Consider the following 20,709-nt stretch of genomic DNA (forward strand, 5'->3'; position numbering starts at 1 on the left):
CAAACAATGAATAGAGATGATGGTTGGAAAATTAGGAGTTGTTGGATCCTTGCCATTTCTTCTCAAGTTATATATATATATATATATATATATATATATATATATATATATATATATATATATATATATATATATATATATATATATATTTCTTATTTCTTAATTTTTATTATTTATTTGTATTTTAATTTTGACTACTCATAAATAAATAAATAAATAATTTTTTACTATTGATAGATTGATTTATTTAATTATCATTATTTTTACTTATTTATTTAATTTTAATTTTAATTTTTTTACTTTTATTTTTTAAACGTGATCATTTATTATTTTTAAGTTAAGCAAAGTCTTTCACTAGAAATCACATAAGAGAAATTTTTGGCCCACCATTTTCAACCAACAAGTGTGGTTCATCATTACAATTCATCATCACAACCAGATTTGATAACAAAGAATATATCAAGGAATTTTTGGTTTGGGAAGATGATGAAAGCATTATTTCACTTATATTCCCCAAACAACCAAGATATTTGAAAAGCTCTTGATAATAAAGAAAATGCCATTGGATTTTTGGCTACTGAAGATGAAAATGAAGAAATGTTGGAAAACGCAAAGATACTAGTGCCTTTGTAATCAATGCTTAATCATAATGATCAATATATATGTTCCAATTGTCAAAATAATAATCAAGTATGAAAATCAAAAAAATTCTAAAGATAAATATTACAACTTTTGAAGCACCTAAATGGTTAAATTTTGGTACAAATTGTACTGAGTATGAAGTTGACCAGTATGGCACCCTATTTAAGAAATTCCATAATGTACTCAGGTGTACATACCAAGAATTGGAATATGATAAGAGGATCATATAGCATTTAATTGTCTTAAAATAAGGGGATAAAATAGTAAGGAAAAATCCATAGATAATTAATTTGAAACTAAAGCCTTTGATTATGTTGGAAATCAAAAAAATGGAAAAGACTAAATTATTTTTTGAATTGGACATTCTATATGGATTGAAAATCCAGTCATTGTTAGAAAAAAATAGAGAAATAAGATTATGCATCAATTTTCACAATCTTAACAAAGAATCCCTAAAATATAATTATCACTTTCTGAATATCAAAAGGATAATGCAACAAGTTGCTAGACTAGCAGAAATGTGAATATTATGTGGATTTTCTAGATACAATTAGATATTAGTGGAAGAAGAGGATAGACATAAGACTACATTCACTACACCTTTGAGAACTAATGTGCATGCTTGAATTCCATTTAGAATGAAGAATTCTAGAGCTATTTTCAAAGAGGCATATATTACACATTTAAAGAAATGGTAAGGAAAATCATCAAAAATAATCAATATGCTCTTATTGTATATTCTAAACTCACCACATCCCATTGAGTTCATTTACAATAGATTTTTGAAAGATGTATATAGTATAAAGTATCCCTTAATTGTAAGAAACATTTATTTGTAATAACAAATGCTACCAATAATAGATGTTACTAACAACCCATATACTCATTTTTAGGAAAGAGAAATTTTTATTCACATGAATGAGTTATTACATTTGCTAGATATAATTAATCTCATATGCTATAATTAAACAATATACATATCCAAACAATTAAGGGCACCATTTCCAATCATTCTAAGAGAAAAGAAACAAACAAACAAAAAATTGCTCCAACAATTGTTTTGAAGTGCAATAAAAGCTTATCATAAGATTCTTTAGTATCATGTCAAACATTATCCATCCTTGTAGTGCCCATCAATTACTATACTAATTTCCATAAAAATACAATCTTATGCAACATATCTAAATAGTCAAAATAATGTTTAAATTGATCTGGTAGGGGCTTGCAAATCACACTCTAAAATTAGCTATAAATCTTATGTTGATAACACATTAAGAGTCCTCCAATGCTTGGTCCATTGTTTCTTATTAAAGATTTCTTAAAGCATATTTCATTCCCATTAGTTATTTATATCCTTCAAATTATTTTAAGGATACAAATTAACCTAAACTAAAAAAAAAACATATTTTCCATATTTCAATTCCAAAAATACTCACTTATATCCTCTTCATCCCCTCCATCGTGCAATATTTAGATATGAAAAATAAACCTTTATTTATCGTAGAATACATATTTTCAATAATATACCCACAATGCCCGACCATCACAAAATTGGAAAAGCAAACATATACCTACTTTGCCAAAAACCTCTTAAAAGACACACCATCATATATATTCTCAAGCACCCGATAAAGCAAAATTAAATGTTCGTTAGAGTTTATTCAAGGTCTCTCACATTACTCCAACCTAGAAAAACAAACCTCTTACTAATTTGCTAACTATGAAAAGATTGTCCAAAAACATTGCTGCACCCCATGGGTAGATTATAATATCAGTAGGTGCCAAACAAAACCATTCGAAAAAATTCAAAGTGGATTGTAAAAACCTAAGACCTTCCATCGATCCAAGAATGGAAATTATTACTACGGCTTCGCCATTCATTCCTGTGCCATACATGGAGTCAGAAAGATGAAAATGGAGCTCTCTATCCAAGCTTCTCCCTTCCATGAGAATTAATACATCTGAGCAGAATCATGTCAGCAGAATCATAGCCTGTATAGGAAAACGAAGGAAAGAAACAGATGAGAGATTAGCAGTGCAAAAAATATGTTGGAACTATGGGAAAATTATTTACCTGTTAATGGTGTTGATGGAGTAGCAGCTCCACCACTGCAGAGCGATTTGTCCATAGCAGTGTCCAGTAGTGGCCCATTTTCAACTGCCGATAATGGGGCGTTGGAAAGCCCGGGACCTGAGAAATCTCTCACATACCCTTCCTCACTAGGAAGTGGACCTATTCGGCTGAACTGATCCGAAAATTTGTCCATGGCAGTATCCAGTAGTGGCCCATTTTCAACTGCAGATAATGGGGCATTGGAAAGCCCTGGACCTGAGAAATCTATCACATACCCTTCGTCATTAGGAAGTGGACCCATTCGGCTGGACTGATGCAGCAATTTGTCCATGGCAGTATCCAGTAGTGGCCCATTTTCACCTGCCGATAATGCGGCGTTGGAAATCCCGGGACCTGAGAAATCTCTCCCATACCCTTCGTCATTAGGAGGTGAACCCATTCGGCTGGACTGATGCAGCAATTCGTCCATGGCAGTATCCAGTAGTGGCCCAGTTTTAACTGCCGATAATGGGGCGTTGGAAAGCCCGGAACCTGAGAAATCTCTCAGATACCCTTCGTCATTAGGAAGTGGACCCATTCGGCTGGACTGATGCAGCCTCAGAAGGCCATAAGACGGATCTTGACCAGGAAGATTACCCATCTTCTTTTTTGCTTCGCGAAGCATTTCTATTGCACAATTCCACCATATCTCTTTGTACCAATTCGACCAATCCTTGGGACCTGAGGATTCGGGCAAGTCATGCTCAGATGAATGAGGAGGAGGGCAGCCAAGATCCTGCCATTGTTTTGTAATTCCTTCCGTTTTTCCCGGGGCCTCCATGTACTGCTCATGCAAAATTTGATCTCCAAGAAGAGACAACGTGGGCAGACCTCGCTGTCCAAGATTCTCCCGTTGGCTACTCCAGTGGATAGTATAGTCCAGTGGACTATCCATTGGTTCCTCCATGCCAATCACATGAGCGGAATCACATCCTGTGTTGCAAAACAATATAAAAATGGCATTCAGAAACTGTTAGTGAAAAAAATTGTTGAAACTATTGAGTGGTTGTTTACCTGTCATTGAAGTACCAGTTTCGCCGATTCCGTGCAGTTTTTTCGGCGTGATAGCTTGTACTGTATCTGCTTGTACTAGATCTGCAACTGAAGATAAATGGCCGTTGTAGTGGCTGGCAAGATACCCTCTGTCGATAGATCTGAACGAATCCGGCCTGTAAAATCCATTAAACGGATCTTGGAAGGGAAGTGAACCCATCGCGTTGAATCGTGCTTCAATTCTTTTTGTTTCATAATCAGCTGCGAGATTGTACAAATCCGACTTTGGTAGTATACCCGTGGTATCTAAGGGTTCGGGTAAGTCATGCTGTGATGAGTGGGCAAGAGGAGGGCCGCAAAAATACTGCTCTGCAATCCCGCTAGGGTTTGAGAATAAGCAACTAAACTGATGCTCATTAGATGATTGGATGTTGTAAGGAGGTGTTGGCAGGGGTAAATAGCCATATGAAGAGTCAAGTAGCGGTACAGTGTTTGGAGGATAATTCGACCAATCCTTGGGACCTGAGGATTCGGGCAAGTCATGCTCAGATGAATGAGGAGGAGGGCAGCCAAGATCCTCCCATTGTTTTGTAATTCCTTCCGTTTTTCCCAGGGCCTCCATGTATTTCTCATGCAAAATTTGATCTTCAAGAAGAGACAACGTGGACAGACCTCGCTGTCCAAGATTCTCCCGTTGGCTGACCAGTGGACTATCCATTGGTTCCTCCATGCCAATCACATGAGCGGAATCACATCCTGTGTTGCAAAACAATATAAAAATGACATTCAGAAACTGTTAGTGAAAAAATTTGTTGAAACTATTGAGTGGTTGTTTACCTGTCATTGAAGTACCAGTTTCGCCTATTCCGTGCAGTTTTTTCGGGACGATAGCTTGTACTGGATCTGCTTGTACTAGATCTGCAACTGAAGATAAATGACCGTTGTAGTGGCTGGCAACATACCCTCTGTCGATAGAGCTGAACGAATCCGGCCTGTAAAATCCATTAAACTGATCTTGGAAGGGAAGTGAACCCAACGCCTTGAATCGTGCTTCAGCTGCGAGATTGTACAAATCCGACTTTGGTAGAATACACGTGGTATATAAGGGTTTGGGTAAGTCATGCTGTGATAAGTGGGCAAGAGGAGGGCCGCAAAAATACTGCTCTGCAATCCCGCTAGGGTTTGAGAATAAGCAACTAAACTGATGCTCATTAGATGATTGGATGTTGTAAGGAGTTGTTGGCCGGGGTAAATAGCCATATGAAGTGTCAAGTAGCGGTACGGTGTTTGGAGGACTTGACTCAGAAAGCGCAACACACTTTTGAGCAAAGTATTTGCTAGGGCTTGGCAAATCCTGGGCCTTCTTCTTTAGGTTTCTTGTTAACAAGAAGCGATGTAAACAAAGAAGACCAGCACCTACACTACCTACCCAAAAAAGAAGGATGGCAGCAAACCTCAAATCCATATTTCGAATGAACACTGCAGATCCTAGCGCGACAACCTCAGCACCAAACAGTGCGTTCAATATGTTCATGGTAGAGATTGGGTGTCTTATTTATAAGGCACCACTGGTTTTTCCCACCCTCTCAAAAATAATAAAATAATGAAGTTTTTTATTTTATTTTTTATTCATTGAAACGTTAGACCCTGTCCCGTTTATAATTAATAATATTAAATTTGTTATAATCTAAATTTATTAAAAAATCATGAAAACAATAACCATAAGTTTAAAATTTATCTTCAATATAAAGTTAAAAATAAATAAAAAAAATACAATTTTAATGTATTTAAAAGTTTATTATATTTTTAATAATTTGACCAAACATTATGGAATATTATATATTTAAAAGAATAAAATTAAATAATAGATAAATTTGAGCTTTTTCTGTCTAAAAGTTTTTTAGATTTTATTAAAAGTTAGTAAAATAATGATTAAATTTTAAGTGTTTTTTATTTTTATCATTTAAGTGCGTACAAAAAGTTTCTTTTTGATCTTTCTCTTGGTAAATCTAGAATTAATGGATCTAAGTTGTTTAATTTCCCTATTAAATATGCTAGATGCTATATTAACACAATGGGCCAATACCATGTGTTCTCATAAATCACCGGTCATAACTTATAAAAGTCAAAAAAATAATATTTTATTTTTATTTTTCAAGCCAATTATTATAATATTGTTAGAATAATAATAAAATATAATGGAATTCCATTTTTACAGCTTAGATGCCCATGGGTTGAGGTTTCTCAAACCAAAAGTTAACCCTAATCATCTCTAAAGAACATAAACAACTTACCAAATAAAATATAATAAAAATTTATTTTCATTTTAAATTTCGAAAATTATTTGTTTTTATAATTTTAAGGAATATTAATTAAAAATTAATAGGTGTGAGAATAACTTATTTTAAATTTTATTTTATTTTTTAAATATTTAAATTAAATAAAAAATTAGTTAAAATTCTAACTTTATTTTATTTATAGGAACTTTCATTAAAAAACTTATATATAATATTTAACTACACTGCCCAAATAATGTTAATATTTTTATTTTATTTATAGGAACTTTCATTAAAAAAAGTTATATATAATATTTAACTGATTTAGACACTCCCCAAATAATGTTAATTTTCATATTAAAAAAAAAAAATCAAGGTGTGACTTTGTCAAATTTATTGATAATATTTAGTTATCCCATTTATTGAGTACTTCCTTGTAAAAGCGACAACTTGGTGTGGGTGGGAAAACAATACCTCACGTTAACTAAGTTTGTTGGATTATTTTAAATTGAGCAATTTAGTGATAAAAAGTATTTTCATTATGTGGGTTTAGAGTAGAGTCGAAATATTTTTTATTTTTTAAAAAGTGACGTATGATATAGTTATCTTTTGTATTTTGATAATTTAGAAATAAATTATGTTTAGTTATTTTTGTAAACAGTAATAAAGATTGGGTCAACGTTTTTAATCACATATTAAGGGTTGGGTCCATGTTTCGAAGCAACTAATGTGGTTCATTCTAAGGACAAGGTGAGAAACTATACGATTTGAGAGAATAGATAGCAGGGATACAACAAGGTTCACGGTAAGCCGTTCAAAAACTAGCTATTTGCAAAATAAAATAATTAAGTTAGAAAATGATTATGATGTGATAATTAAATATTTAATATTGAAATTGTAAATTATTTATCAAATTAAATAATAGTATAATCTAAGATTAACTAATTGATATAATATCATAAGTTAGGGTTGAGTTATTCAAGGTAAGTTAGGTAGAAGACTAGTCATTATCTTTAATAGATTAGTTAATAATAATATTAAGTTAATAATTAATATATTCGTCAATTTAAATTAATAATATTTTATAAGCATCATTTATAGTATTAATAGATAAGTTTAACCTTTTGATAAATATGACATTTATTTGTGTAATTTTGACAAAATCAAAATAATAAAAATGATATATTAAAAAATTGTCTACATGACATTATTTTATTAATTTATTCTTAGGTGGTTATTTTTGAGTTGAAATTTCCTCTAATCGAGGGATCCATGCTATTTTATTAATTTAATAAGCGAAATAATAATATTATTTTCTTTAATACATAATGATATTATCTATGAATGTCAACAAACCACTAACTCTCGGAGTGCAGGTCACGAAGAAGGAGCGAAGCTAGGGTTGAGAACGGAGAGCAACAAGAGTGAGTTGGTAACAATAGAGGGGCAAGGAGGAGGGAGTTCCACTCCCTCCTACAGTAACGTAGTATCAAGCACAAGCAAGGAGGTGAGTTTGAACGGATTCAGGAAACCTACGGAGGCAGAGAAAAAGAAGGCAAACACAAAAAAACCAGAAAGCAACAAATCTGATGAACGAGAAGAGACTCATGGGGTAGTCAGGAGGGAGGAGAGACTAGGAGATAGTAGTTAGAGAAATGAGTAAAAATCTGCAATGAGACCCTCTAAACCCAAGTCAACCATTAAACCCTTGGTGGTCCTGAATGATCCTACACTACAGGTGCACAGAGACCACATGGCGACTTATGCAGTTATATGCAAGTTTATGGGCATATGGCCTATAGAGAAGAATCTGTACACTTGGATAAGAAACAACTGGAAACCAAAGGGAGAATAAATCTACATCTAGGGTCCAAGGGTTTCTTCACAGTGGTTTTCACTAACCTAGAGGACAAAGATAGAGTGTTTGAAGGAGTACCCTACTTCTATGCTGCTGCAGGACTATACATGCGACCTTGGGTGAGCAACTTTTTCCCGGAACGAGAAACGTTCACATTGGTCCCAGTATGGATAAGACTATACTCCTTACCTCTAGATTATTAGCTACCTGAATCCTTAAAAGTTATTGGCAATAAATTAGGGCTTTTTCTAAAATTATCACAGGCAACTCTGTGAGGTAAATATACCTCCCTCGCCCGAATATGTGTGGAAATGGATCTATCAGGAGCACTTTCGGATTAAGTTGTTCTAGAAGTCTATGATGAGGAATGGGTACAGGCGGTGAAATATGAACGTGTCCCATTCAAATGCTGTAAATGTCATGAACATGGGCACCTCCTTAGAGATTGCCCACAAAACAAAATGGAGAATAATTCGAGAGCCAACATAGGCAAACATTCTGAAGGATTCACCAAGATGTGAGGCAGAGGGAAAGGAGGGGGAAGAAAGTACCAAAAGAAACCTAATGAGAACAAGCTACCAAGTCGTAAGAGTTTCAATATTTAGAAGAAGAAGGAGAGAACAATGAAAAGGACAATGCACCAGATATCAATCCCACAGAGAAGGAAAAAGAGGAGAGCATGGAAATCATACATGAAAGCAGCAAACAAAAGGAAAATCTACCAAATAATATGGAACTTGGCAGGGATCATGAGAAGACCCCAAGTGAAGTTGGGACAGAGGACCACGAACTATTGTTGCTCAATGTTGGCATCGCCTCACCCCATTTGGTAAAATAGTCAACGACGACTATAATATACCCATCCCCCCGACCGGGGTGGGGTTACATGTCATAAATTCAGTGCCCCATGTTGCGAATGGGCCAACAGTAATGACTAGATATAGTGGTGCAAGTGGTAATCTGGTTTTACGATCAAATATCTGGAAAGCATGGCAACTTTGACAACAAGAATGCAATCGTTAAATATGGTTGGCGAGAAGTAACCAGCATGTAGAATTTTCTATGCAGTTGCGTAACCAGATTAATTCCCCCCACAAGCACTTGAACGACACTCATTCAAAGCTATTTCAGCCTCCTCATGAGTAAGGCACCTACGTAAGATCATATCGACACCACGATAATAAAGTGTATCACCAATGATTGGATAATCTTTGGCTTGGTATAGAGTATGTCGTTGTTAAAAGCGAGCGGTATTAGGTCGAAAAGCTTGGGTCTGGAGATCGACTAGTATATCTCCATACCATGGATCACTTGACAAGATCAAAAATAGAGACTCATCCAAGATTGATGCTTATGATGTTAAATCATTGGACGATGGGGTAAGATCAAAGTAACTCAACAAAGACAGGAGATTTATTTGATTCAGATTTGATGAATTCCAAATCAAACTCCTGCAAGATAACTATCCATTTAGAATACTTGCCCCCCAAAAATTGACGTGAAAAAATGTATGTCATAGGGTTGCAATATGATATAATGGTAGTTTTGCAAAGGAGGATGTAATGGCGAAATCTTTGCACAGCTTGAACACCTGCCAAGGCTAACTTTTCGACATATGAATACTTACTTTCTGTATCATTGAAATTATGACTCAAATAGTAAATAGGATGTTTAGTTCCACTTTTTTCTTGAACTAAATCAATACCAATGGTTGTATCTGCAGTGGTGAGATGCAGGTAAAAGTCTCCTTGATAGTTTGGGGAATATATTAAGGATGCTCTAATGAGGGAATTTTTGAGAGAATCAAAAGAAGCTTGCGCAACTTGGTCCCAATGGAAGAGTACCCCTTTCTTCAATAGACGTGTATAACGTTTAGCTAATTTAGCATAGTTTGGAATGAACCTCCTTAAAAAGTTTTCCTTCTCTTGAAGTCTTTGTATCTGTAACAAGTTTGAAGGTGGAGGTAAGTCAAGGATTGCCTGAATCTTAATTGGATCAAGTCGAATTCCATCTTTCAAAACTACGAATCCAAGAAATTGTCCAAAGCCAACACAAAACACACATTTGTGTGGATTGAGTCTTATCTTGTAGTACTGACATTGTAAAAATATTGCCCTCAAATGTTGCAGGTGATTAGTCTGTTTTCACGAATGAGTAGGCAAATCATCAAGATAATGTTGAACAATGTGTTTGATGTCATGGAAGGCATAATTCATCACCCTCTGAAATGTGGCCCCTGCATTCTTCAAACCAAAAGGTAGCTTTAGATAAGTGAATGTGCCCCATGGACATATAAAAGCAGTTTTCAATTCGTCTTGTGGGTGGATATTTATTTGATTGTAGCTAGAAAATCTATCCATGAACGAAAAGATTTCACATCCAACACATTCATCAATAATATGGTCGATAAAAGGTGTAGGATAATTGTCCCTTAGACATGCTTGGTTTACATCCCTATAATCGACGCACACTCAAAATGTCCCTTGTTTTTTCATCACTAGAACAATATTAGATACCCAATTAGTAGGAGGTACAAGGGAAATGAATCCAGCAAACAAAATTTTTTCAACCTTTGCTTTAATGGCAGCAGCTTTCTGAGGATGAATACGTCAAAGCCATTGTCGCACTGCTTTGACATTAGGGTACATTCTAATGTCATTTTCAACAATACTTGAGTAAATGCCTTACATATCCTCAACACCATGCAAAGATATCTTGAAATTAATGAAAAAGAGCACGATAATTATCAGGTTCCAATGGAGAATAAGATTTTCCGACATGAATGTTTTCTACAATGTTAGGCTTGGTCGAAATGTTTATAGAAATCGTTTCTTCTATGTTGGGGAAATTATGCTCAGAATCTACAGTATTTATAGAATTTAACAAAAAATCAATGATTGATGGGTGATTTTGTTCATTTGAATAATCTTCATTATCATCTGGAAGGTGGGAACGATGATGATAATCCTCCCATGATGCCTCTCCTATCATCATTGATTGGGTGATTCCTTTATCCGTAGAATGTATACGTGAAAAAGGATCCGAAGAGCTACCATATCCTAACGATCTATCTACCAATATAATTTTTGAGTATGGATTAGGGTTTTCCTCACAAGCCTAAAAAATTGATTGCTATGAGGACTAAATGGGGCTTAGCGGCAACGCCTCACTATGACCATCAATTTAAAAGTAATTGGAAATATTCATAAAATTAAATGATGTAGAACAAATCATGTTGCAAGTCTCTACTCTTTCCACTTCTGCCAAATCAGATGGTGACGGGAGGGCAAACGTGCCCATTAAAGAAGGATATTTAAGGAGACCTACTCCAACACTTTGAAGTGACAGTGGGTTTCTGTGTATCAATGAAATGCTTCCCATAGCCTGTGAACTATTGGCAAAGAAGGCTAGTTGATCAATGACTGTGATTCCACCCTTGAAATGGTATGTAATCGTATGAAATTATGTCGAAACAATAGCAGCCATAGCATATACCCAAGGCATTCCTAGTAAAATGTTGTAATCAAGGAGTTTGACAACTACCTCAACATCAACATTTGTTGTCTTGCCCCCTAGTTCAATTTGCAGGTTACTCAAAATCCCATATGGAGTATATATCCTTCCATTAAAGGCTTTTAATGTAGTTGGTGATCGTGACAAGGGTGGTGAACCAAGTGTTTTCCAGCAGGTCATGGACATAATGCAAGTAGATGTCCCCTCATCAATAATAATTTGATGAGCATTCTTATTGAGAGCTTTTACTTGTATTAGGAAAGCTAATTGCGCTGGTAACTGTGGTGAATATCCCACATGGTTGAAAACCACAAGATTTGAATCAGTAGGATCTATTCCACCTATTGCTAGCAATAAAGCTTGCTTCTGAGAGGGACAGTTTTTCAACACCTCAAGTGTTGACATAGCGGAAGGCGATTGAGCCAGATATTCCACTATATTATAGTTTTGAGCTGCTCGAGCACGAGGATTGAATGTTGATTTGTGCAAAACTCCCTTTGGTGGATTTATCATCAATTTAGGTACAATTAGTGGAACAACTTCTGATGAAGTCGAGGTCGAAGTACTAGGTTGATGAGTGGCCTGGCTATTCGACGATGATGGATTTCCATAATCTTTTTTTCTGATTGACACCAAAACATTGTTTTGTGGATTTGTGATGGATAACATAAGTACCTGGGATGTGGAAGCATGATCAATTGCAACCAAATGAAACAATTTTGTCAACACTGCTAATGTGGTTGAAGTATTTAAAAACATAGAGACCTCAGAGCGATGTGGACAATATCTTGTATAATGCTCATCGTTACATATGAGGCATTGATAACGATGTTTCCTGGCCACGGCAGGGGAATCAAATGATTTCTCTGGAGTGGAATTTTCTTGTTTCTTTTTGTTATTCTTCCCATTTTTCTTACCTCCTGGTTGCTTTGGATTTTTGCCTTTGTCAGATGACTCGACATTAATCTCAGAGACATGAGCGTTTTCTTATGAATTTGCAACTTGATTGGAAATAGCAAGAGTCTGACTAGATGGTCTTCATGTTGCCTGTGTGCTTGAAGAACCGATCACACCATCGCCGGCATGAGAGTCCTTACTCAATTGTGGGGGTGGTGGAACAGTGTAAGCTGGTGTAGGTACATTGGGGATTTTATCATAGAGCGTGCCGGATTGTGTGTAAATCAAATCCAAGTATTGGGAACGAGCGATAACTTTCTCTTCTGTGACAACTCCACCCTTTGGTACATCCTCGGTGATTGATGGCAACAAGGAATTTATGAACCACTCGGTTAGAAGCTGATCAAGAATGTATGTCTTAACCATTTAACAATAGTGCCGCCACTCATGAATATGATCTGATATATGGGTGGAGGTAGTCTGTTTAAAGTTGGTCAAGAGTTTTGTTACATTCTCGTCCTTGATAGGTAACTAGAAGTGGGTCAAAAAGGTAGTGGCTATAGTGGTGAAGTTAACAAAAGAATCTCTTGGTAATTCAATGTACCATTTAGTGACCAGTAAGTGTTCTTTGGAAAAGACAAAGTGTGATTGAATCATCATTCAAAGTGTTGGATGAACACCATAAATGAAAGGTCATAACATGATTTGATGGGTCCTCTCTAGGAGTTCTATTAAACTTCAAAATATTAGATGGTAACTTATGTGGAATTACCAGCCACTAAGGTACATATGCGATTAGATCAATGGTGAGCCGGTTTAAATCTAGTAATTCGAAAGTTGCTATGAATGGCAACTGTCAATTCAAGTCAAATTAAGCATACCCAGGGTATGATGGAATTGCTTATGTAATAGGTCTTTGCATACCATCATAGGGAATCTATATTTGGTAACCTTGGTATGGTTTTTGGAAAAAACCAATATAAGGTGGTTGTTGATAACAAGATTGAAATTGTTGTTGTCCATAACCTGCAAAGCCTTGTTGCCGAGGACCTTGGTAAACTTGATATTGACCAAAAACAGGTTGAGGTTATGAACCAAGTCCAAACTGAGGTTGGAACTGTTGGAATCGGGGTTGTTGGAATTATGGCAACCACGGTTGTTGAGACAACTATTGTTTCCCAGCAATGAAAGGTTGGCCAAGTTGTGAATCAACTATACCAGTGTAAGCCTGGGTCAATCCAAATAAAGGTATACTAACAGTTTTTGCTGAGCTCCAAAAACAAGTGGCTGTTGTATAACAACTTGAGAAACTTGAACTTCTTGACTTGAAACTTGTGGTTGCAAGGAAGAAGGATTAGTTTGGACCAATTGAGATACAATAGTTTGAGCTTGTGACTATGGCACAATAGTGACAATAGGTGTAGTAGGAATATTTGACACAGTTTGCATTGGTTGTGTTGGATACACAAGCCTTGGTTGAGGTGGTATTGTTGGTTGCCATTGATAAACTCTAATTCTAGGTTGACTTGAATATTGTGGGAAATTACCATATGGTTGTCCTCCGGAATAATGAGGATACAATGAATAAGCATATTGCTCTCCATATGGTGGCAATCTAGTATTTAATGGATACATAGGTCTTTGATGACTAGATTTCCCAGCATGATACTGATGTGCAGGATCAAACTGTTGAGTTTCCATTAGAGAAGAACCAAGTAGAATTTTGGTTGAGGACATGGGTGATGACCATGGAGCAGAAGAAAACCCTAAGTGGGTTCCTGACAATGATTGGTAACCAATCGAGATAAATAATTCACCATCCAGGTGTGACTTGCGTGTGGTAGAAAACATTGAAGGAGTTACAACAGAAGATTCTGCTAGAGCTCCATCAAATGATATAGTCCGGGATGTTAACGTTTGTTCAGCCATAGTTAACCGGCCCAAAATTTGTCCTAAAGATTCGACAAGAACTTGTAATGAAGTAGGATCAAATGAAGTAAGGTAATCAATAGTAGTAGGATAAAGATTAAGCCTAGTTCCAAATTGAAACGGGGTTTCAGGTGTGGAATCTTCTACTAATTCCTCCTCTATGGAAATCAAATCTGGTGGAATAACTTGACTGTCAGGTCCGTAAAATATTTCTAGTGTTGATGAAAGCGTAGTTTCAACAGTGACTGATGTTTGAGGGGTAACAACTTCTAAATGTTGAAATTCGAAGTCTAGATGTTCAATTAAATGAACAACAGTTTCAAAAGGAGGTTCCTAAACAACTTCAGGTTTACATGTAACTTTTATTAGAATTGGGATAGATTCTAGACCAACTCCTGGTTGAGATGTTTCAAGTTCAGAAGCATTTTCTAGTTGAATAGTTTCAAGTTGAGTATCAACTTGTTGTTGGACAACCTCGATTACTGTTACACTAGGATCAGTGCTAATGTCCTCAAGTAATTTTGAAACTTCTTCTTTAAGAACAAATGTACCAGAAATAGTCGGAGTAACTGGAGTCTCTGTATCTACTGAAACAAATGTTTCAGGTAACCTAGAGGAAGAACTAGGAGTTCATTATGTATTAGACTTAGTTAAACAAGACTACTTTGTCTGAATTGGTGTCACTTCAGGAGGCAAGGGTAGTTGACTTGCTGTTCTCCGCGAACGATGGGGTTTGGGTTGATTTTCCTCCACAATTGCTGATTAACTTTATCAACCTAAAATCAACTAAGGAATGATGATTTTATTCGTGGTCAATTAATCTTTATGACACTGGAACACAACTTTGCTTTTATATTTTTAAAGAGTCGAGAAAAAACAAAAGATGACTCTAATCTCCTTCGATTTTTGATGAGCCTAAAAGGACAAGTGCTCAAATGATCCTTTTACTAAGGAATTAAGACTTCTATGATCCATAACATTGTTTAGATAACCTTCGGCAAAATCACATAACCAATCTTTTGTTGACGCGTTTCGAACCAACCAGTGTGGTTCATCGTCAGGACAAGTTGAAGAACTGATCCGGTTTAGCTTGATTAAATAGAGTGTGCAGAGACTCCAACGGCTATAATGCCAACGGTTAATTAACCGTTGGCATTATAGCCATTGGAGTCTCTGCACACTCTATTTAATCAAGCTAAACCGGATCAGTTCTTCAACTTGTCTTGACGATGAACCACACTGGTTGGTTCGAAACGCGTCGACAAAAGATTGGTTATGTGATTTTGCCGAAGATTATCTAAACAATGATCCTTTTACTTTTAAAGAGTTGAAAAGGAACAAAAGTGACTACTCTTGAGATTATAGAAAAGAGGGTTTACTAGACAAATAGAAAAATTGAAATATACACCTTCGTGATAAATGAAAGAGAAATTACCAAGGACTTTACATACGATAGACAATCTTCCCAAATGTTATGTTCGATGAGTTACAATCGGTAAGGCGGTAAAATCGGCTTCCTAGGGATAAAGGATTTCAACCTATTGGGGTTTCCCACTATATACTCGATGGTACAAGGAGCATAAGTGCATACTAGCACTTATCGAATCAATGAGGTGGAATCACCCAACCTTCAGTGAAAACAACAGCCACTAGGTTTAAAGACGTAGGAACACGTCTCTAGCATAGACCTCTAGATGTTTTTCATTAAGTTTCAATGCATTTTTAGATTAATTGATGTAAATTTTAAGTTGATCTTGCTTCTAAATTTGACTTTCAAGTTCACTGCGTGACGTATTCTGAAATTCCTAGGAATTCAACTAGAATGAGAAGTACTCTTTCCATTTAATTTCAACAATGAAAATCCTAGCTATGAGGGATAGAGCATACAAGTACTTTTTGGACAAGCAACAAAGAGCACAAACTAATGCAATTCCCTAAACCATTCCATCTAGCACACACAAACTCAAACTCTAAAATGCAAATTGCATGTATTTATTTTCAGTTTCTCTTAACATGAATGATGCAATAAGAAAAACTAATGCACAAGTGATTCAAAACTCTTTTCATAAAAAATTATGATTTGTGACAATTTATTTTAAAAGGGAAAGGAAGATTGTATGACACTTTCGATTTTAAAGAAATGAAGATTTTTGACCCTTTAAATGAAAATACAAATCAGATGCACAAGTAAATCAATCGATAATTTATGAAGGAAGACTTTACAACACTTTAGTTTTTTGAAGAAAATGACAATTTTATGACACTTTTCTATCGATAAAACAATCAATCAAAACTACCTTTCGACAATGGATTGCAAATGATAAAACAAATACATTAAAAACTTCCAAAAATACAGTCTAAGTAGGGCCAAATTAAGGATATGAAAAACTAATTTCACAGATAAAACATCATTGACATTCAGCAACTCATTCAAACAGGAGAAAATTGGCAAAAACTTTCAGTTCCTAGATGGGAAACTAACTGTAAAGGGATCAGCGCAAGTAGTAGTTAGAGACAGTGTGATGAATCACATTGAACCTATTCGGGAAGTGCACTGCGGCACACTGTGCGATCCGAATGGAAAATGGCATCAACCCATCGTACTCATACACCCATATTATTCATCGACCCATGGAAGTTACCCATGGTATTGTAAATGGAATCAGCCCATGTTATTGTAAAATCCACCCATGGTATTCATTCACCCATGGAATTGACCCGTGGTATTGTAACTGAAAAATACTATAAGTAACAAGTCACATTTTGTAAAAGGACAGATTTTCCACCACAATGTAGCCTTTACAGTTCAGAGGCATGTAGCCAGACATCTCTTCTCAGAGATAAGCTACCATCGCCCTAGCTGGTTTTTCAAGCATTACTATTTTAAATAAAAGTTTCTTTGTGGTTTTGTTTATTAGGCAATCTCCTCTTTGTCTTCGGAAATTCAACTTTTCAGATCTTGGGGGTCTCTACCCCACCCCAAGATCCATTTCAAGTTTTTAGATCTTGGGTGTATCTCCCCCCAAGATCCATTTCAATCTTTTAGATTTTGGGGGCCTCCTCCCAAGATCCGGATCAATGGTATCAGAGTAGGTTATGATTCCATGGAAATGAGAGTTTGATGCATATTTCAGTTTCAAATTTTGCAGCAATATTCAGCAAACTTCAGGGATTTGCTACAACCTCCACAGAGCACTTTCTTGGGTCAAGCAGGAAGATTTTTTCTTTTCTCATTTTTTGCAGGAATTCTTTTTGGGTGGCGACTTTGTAGATAAGATCTAAAACATTTGGTACAAAAACAAATACCAGATCTGGATTCCTCTCGAAAAATCACCCAATTTCAAAAAAAAATGGGTCAAATCGGAGTTTGTATGTGGGAGATATCGCTGATTTAAAATCAACTATTTTATCAGAATTTTTGTGATAGTGGAACTGTTGCAGCGCGAATCTGAGATCTCAGAGTGTCCAAATAGGGATTTCCAACTCATGGGAAGATGTACAATGATCCTTCTGCTTATAAAAATAGGTTATAATAAATATTCTAAGTTATATGTCTCGAGTTATGTCCATTTTAACTTTGGAGCAACATTCGGAGTCGATTTCCATTGGGGACATGCCCTCCCACCCCACTTTAGTAGGCACCTACTTCACATTCATCATTTTCAACATACTGGCATTCAGCTTGGGTTATTTGGAGACGTGCCCTCCCACCCCAGGCTATGTAGGCACCTGCTACTTCATCAGCAACCAACATCATGGTTATGGGTCAATCACATAAAATCCTTATCATCGAAGTCCATTTGCTAGGCCGCACACTGTCAGAATCACAGTTGGTCACAAGCATTATAGAGTATCTCTATCCTCGGATCTTCGTTTATCAGGGCTTTGGGTTAACCACATAAAACCCTTATCTTCAGTGGCTCTTCATATTCCACAAAGGCTTCGGAGGAGGGAACTTTACGCAATGGGGACCATTGCTTCTTAAGGAGGGAGGAATGATCCGAATGGAAAATGGCATAAACCCATCGTACTCATCCGCCCATATTATTCATCGACCCATGGAATTTACCCATGGTATTGTAAATGGCATCCGCCCTTGGTATTGTAAAATCCACCCATGGTATTCATTCACCCATGGAATCGAACCGTGGTATTGTAACTGAAAAATACTATAAGTAATAAGTCACATTTTGTAAAAGGACAGATTGTCCGCCACAATGTAGCCTTTACAGTTTAGAGGCATGTAGCCGCACATCTCTTTTCAAAGATAAGCTACCATCGCCCTAGCTGGTTTATCAAGCATTAATATTTTAAATAAAAATTTCTTTGTGGTTTTGTTTATTGGGCAATCTCTTCTTTGTCTTCTGGCAATTCAACTTTTCAGATCTTGGGGGTCTCTACCCCAAGATCCATTTCAAGTTTTCAGATCTTGGGGGTCTCTCCCCCCTAGATCCATTTCAATTTTTTAGATCTTGGGGGCCTCCTCCCAAGATCCAAATCATTGTGTCCTTCATCAAACTGTGCTGATGATAGTAAGCAATTCTGAAAGCAATTTTTTCACAGTATCGACTCAATTTTCAATGAAAGAGGACTAAAATCAATAAACTACCACAAGTACAATATGTAGAAATGTCTTAAGAGGATGATAAGATACTAGGATGGACAATCTTTCCCCAGCGGAGTCGCCAATTTGTTTCAGGAATTTTTAGTGTTCTTGGACAAATGCCTAACCCTCTAGATCTAGTAGCGGATCTAGAAACAACAAACAAAGTAATCTTAACATTTTCTATAATCAACAGATAAAACAAGGGAGAAGAGAAACCTACTTGTAGTTTTCGCTAGCTCCTTATCTCCCTTGACTGATTTTGCTGCTCCTTTCCATACTTAAGTCACTTGGAAAGTACCTACACAATCACAGAAACAAAAACCCATCAAAGCATAATGATCTATTACATATAAATAACATGGAATCGAAAACATGATATACATATGAAAGCATTAACATATAACACAAGCATAAGGAAAAAGTCTTGAAAACTTTATTGATAAGAGGAAATATTTCAACCCATATGAGCTCAATTCAGTTTCATCCTTCCAATTCAATCCTTCTTCACCTCATGAAAAGCAAGACACTCCTACACTATTACAGTACTTGCACTCAATTCTAATCTCACATCACCAGCATCTCCTTACAGCGCAATATTTTTCAGCCCTTGATCTCTTAAATGAGTGATCTATTTAAAGGTGAGAGAAGGAGGTTATGCCATCATTGGTGATGATGAATGCCTTTCTAAATTTAGAAATGAATTCCATGGAAGAAGAGGGATTGATGTTTCCTAATTCCCTTTCTCATCCAACTGCAAATTCAAAGGAGTAGGTGGCATTGAGAAACTTCTAGAGGCTTCCAATGGATAAGGAATCTTCAAACCCTCACAAAAATTTGTTCAAATTCACTCAGCGCAGGCCAAAGAGGGATCAAGTGTGCTACATAGCACCCTGTTAGTGTATGGTTTGCATTGTACCACACCCTAATGAAGGCCTACCTGCACTGATCTTGTTAGAGGTAGTTTTTGGATGTTTTCAGCGATGGAACTTCTTTGAAAGTAAGGAATTATCATGACTAACTTCTTTAGGGAATGTAACAACTTGTACTAGGGTTTGATGGGCCCTAATAGTATCAATCCGTAAGTTGGGGTTGATGTGCCCAAATGGATCTGTAACAAAGTGCACTAGCAGACTTTGAAGTGATAGACATTGTTGATGATAGCAATCCCTTGGGAATCAATTGGGCCATTGACATGAACAGGGTGATTAATCTGAAGAAGCGTAAGATGATTTTAGAGAAAATGTCTCTACACATAGTCGTACCTTTGGACCCTATAAAAGGGTCATGCTACACAAAGCTGGTGCATGACTATGAAAACATCGATGATTTGGGCTGCATATACAAGATAATTGTGTCAGAGCAAGATTGGGTAAATCCCACCATGGATGGAAAAATCTCATTGGAGTGCAAAAGCTCTTGTACATCAGATTCAGATGAAGAAATAGAGCAATGGTAGAACTGGTTACATGAGGTAACCATGTTGGGTTGTAATATGATGAGAAGATCGTTGCGTTGCATATCAATAGAAGTGATAGATTTGCCTACTTATGATGGATTAGGAGAAGTAGATGCTTTCTTGGACAGATTTGAAAGGGAGGTATCAAAAAAATAACATTTCGAATCCTTCAATTAGGTATTGCACGCTATGCCCATGAGGCGGTGGGGTACACACAAAGGAAACTTTGAGGACTAACATGAATGTAAGAGAATGATGTGCATGTGTTTTGGAAAGCCTCAGATGCAACTAACAAACAAGTATGATGGATAGGATGATTCATCTGTGCACTTGGCCAAGTCTACAAAGGTCTAAGGAGAGGAGCCACAATCTGAGTGGGTGCACTTGTTATGTCATACCCTACATGTTATACCCATGAACTGGTAT

General features: G+C 36.2%; 1 protein-coding gene across 1 annotated transcript; it reads right to left on the reverse strand.

The window, feature by feature from the left end:
• Window positions 1-2,272: 2,272 nt before the first annotated feature.
• On the reverse strand, window positions 2,273-5,268 carry LOC149255375 (uncharacterized). Its single transcript, XM_089457217.1, has 4 exons — window positions 4,586-5,268; window positions 3,770-4,504; window positions 2,717-3,688; window positions 2,273-2,634 (listed from the first exon to the last, which is right to left on the reverse strand). The coding sequence occupies exons 1-4, from the start codon at window positions 5,211-5,213 to the stop codon at window positions 2,567-2,569; spliced, it is 2,403 nt and encodes an 800-aa protein (XP_089313343.1). The 5' UTR covers window positions 5,214-5,268; the 3' UTR covers window positions 2,273-2,566.
• Window positions 5,269-20,709: the final 15,441 nt, after the last annotated feature.

Source organism: Pinus tabuliformis, chromosome 7, assembly GCF_031772625.1.
Source record: "Pinus tabuliformis cultivar Carrire ecotype Pingquan chromosome 7, CPIR1, whole genome shotgun sequence".
NCBI lineage: Eukaryota > Viridiplantae > Streptophyta > Pinopsida > Pinales > Pinaceae > Pinus > Pinus tabuliformis.

What these genes read in the sequence shown, in the direction of transcription:
- LOC149255375 (XM_089457217.1), bottom strand. Translation starts at nt 5,213, where the DNA reads ATGGATTTGAGGTTTGCTGCCATCCTTCTTTTTTGGGTAGGTAGTGTA. An exon ending in AACTGGTACTTCAATGACAG is followed by an intron (nt 4,505 to 4,585) that starts GTAAACAACCAC and finishes TTTGCAACACAG; the next exon opens with GATGTGATTCCGCTCATGTG. An exon ending in AACTGGTACTTCAATGACAG is followed by an intron (nt 3,689 to 3,769) that starts GTAAACAACCAC and finishes TTTGCAACACAG; the next exon opens with GATGTGATTCCGCTCATGTG.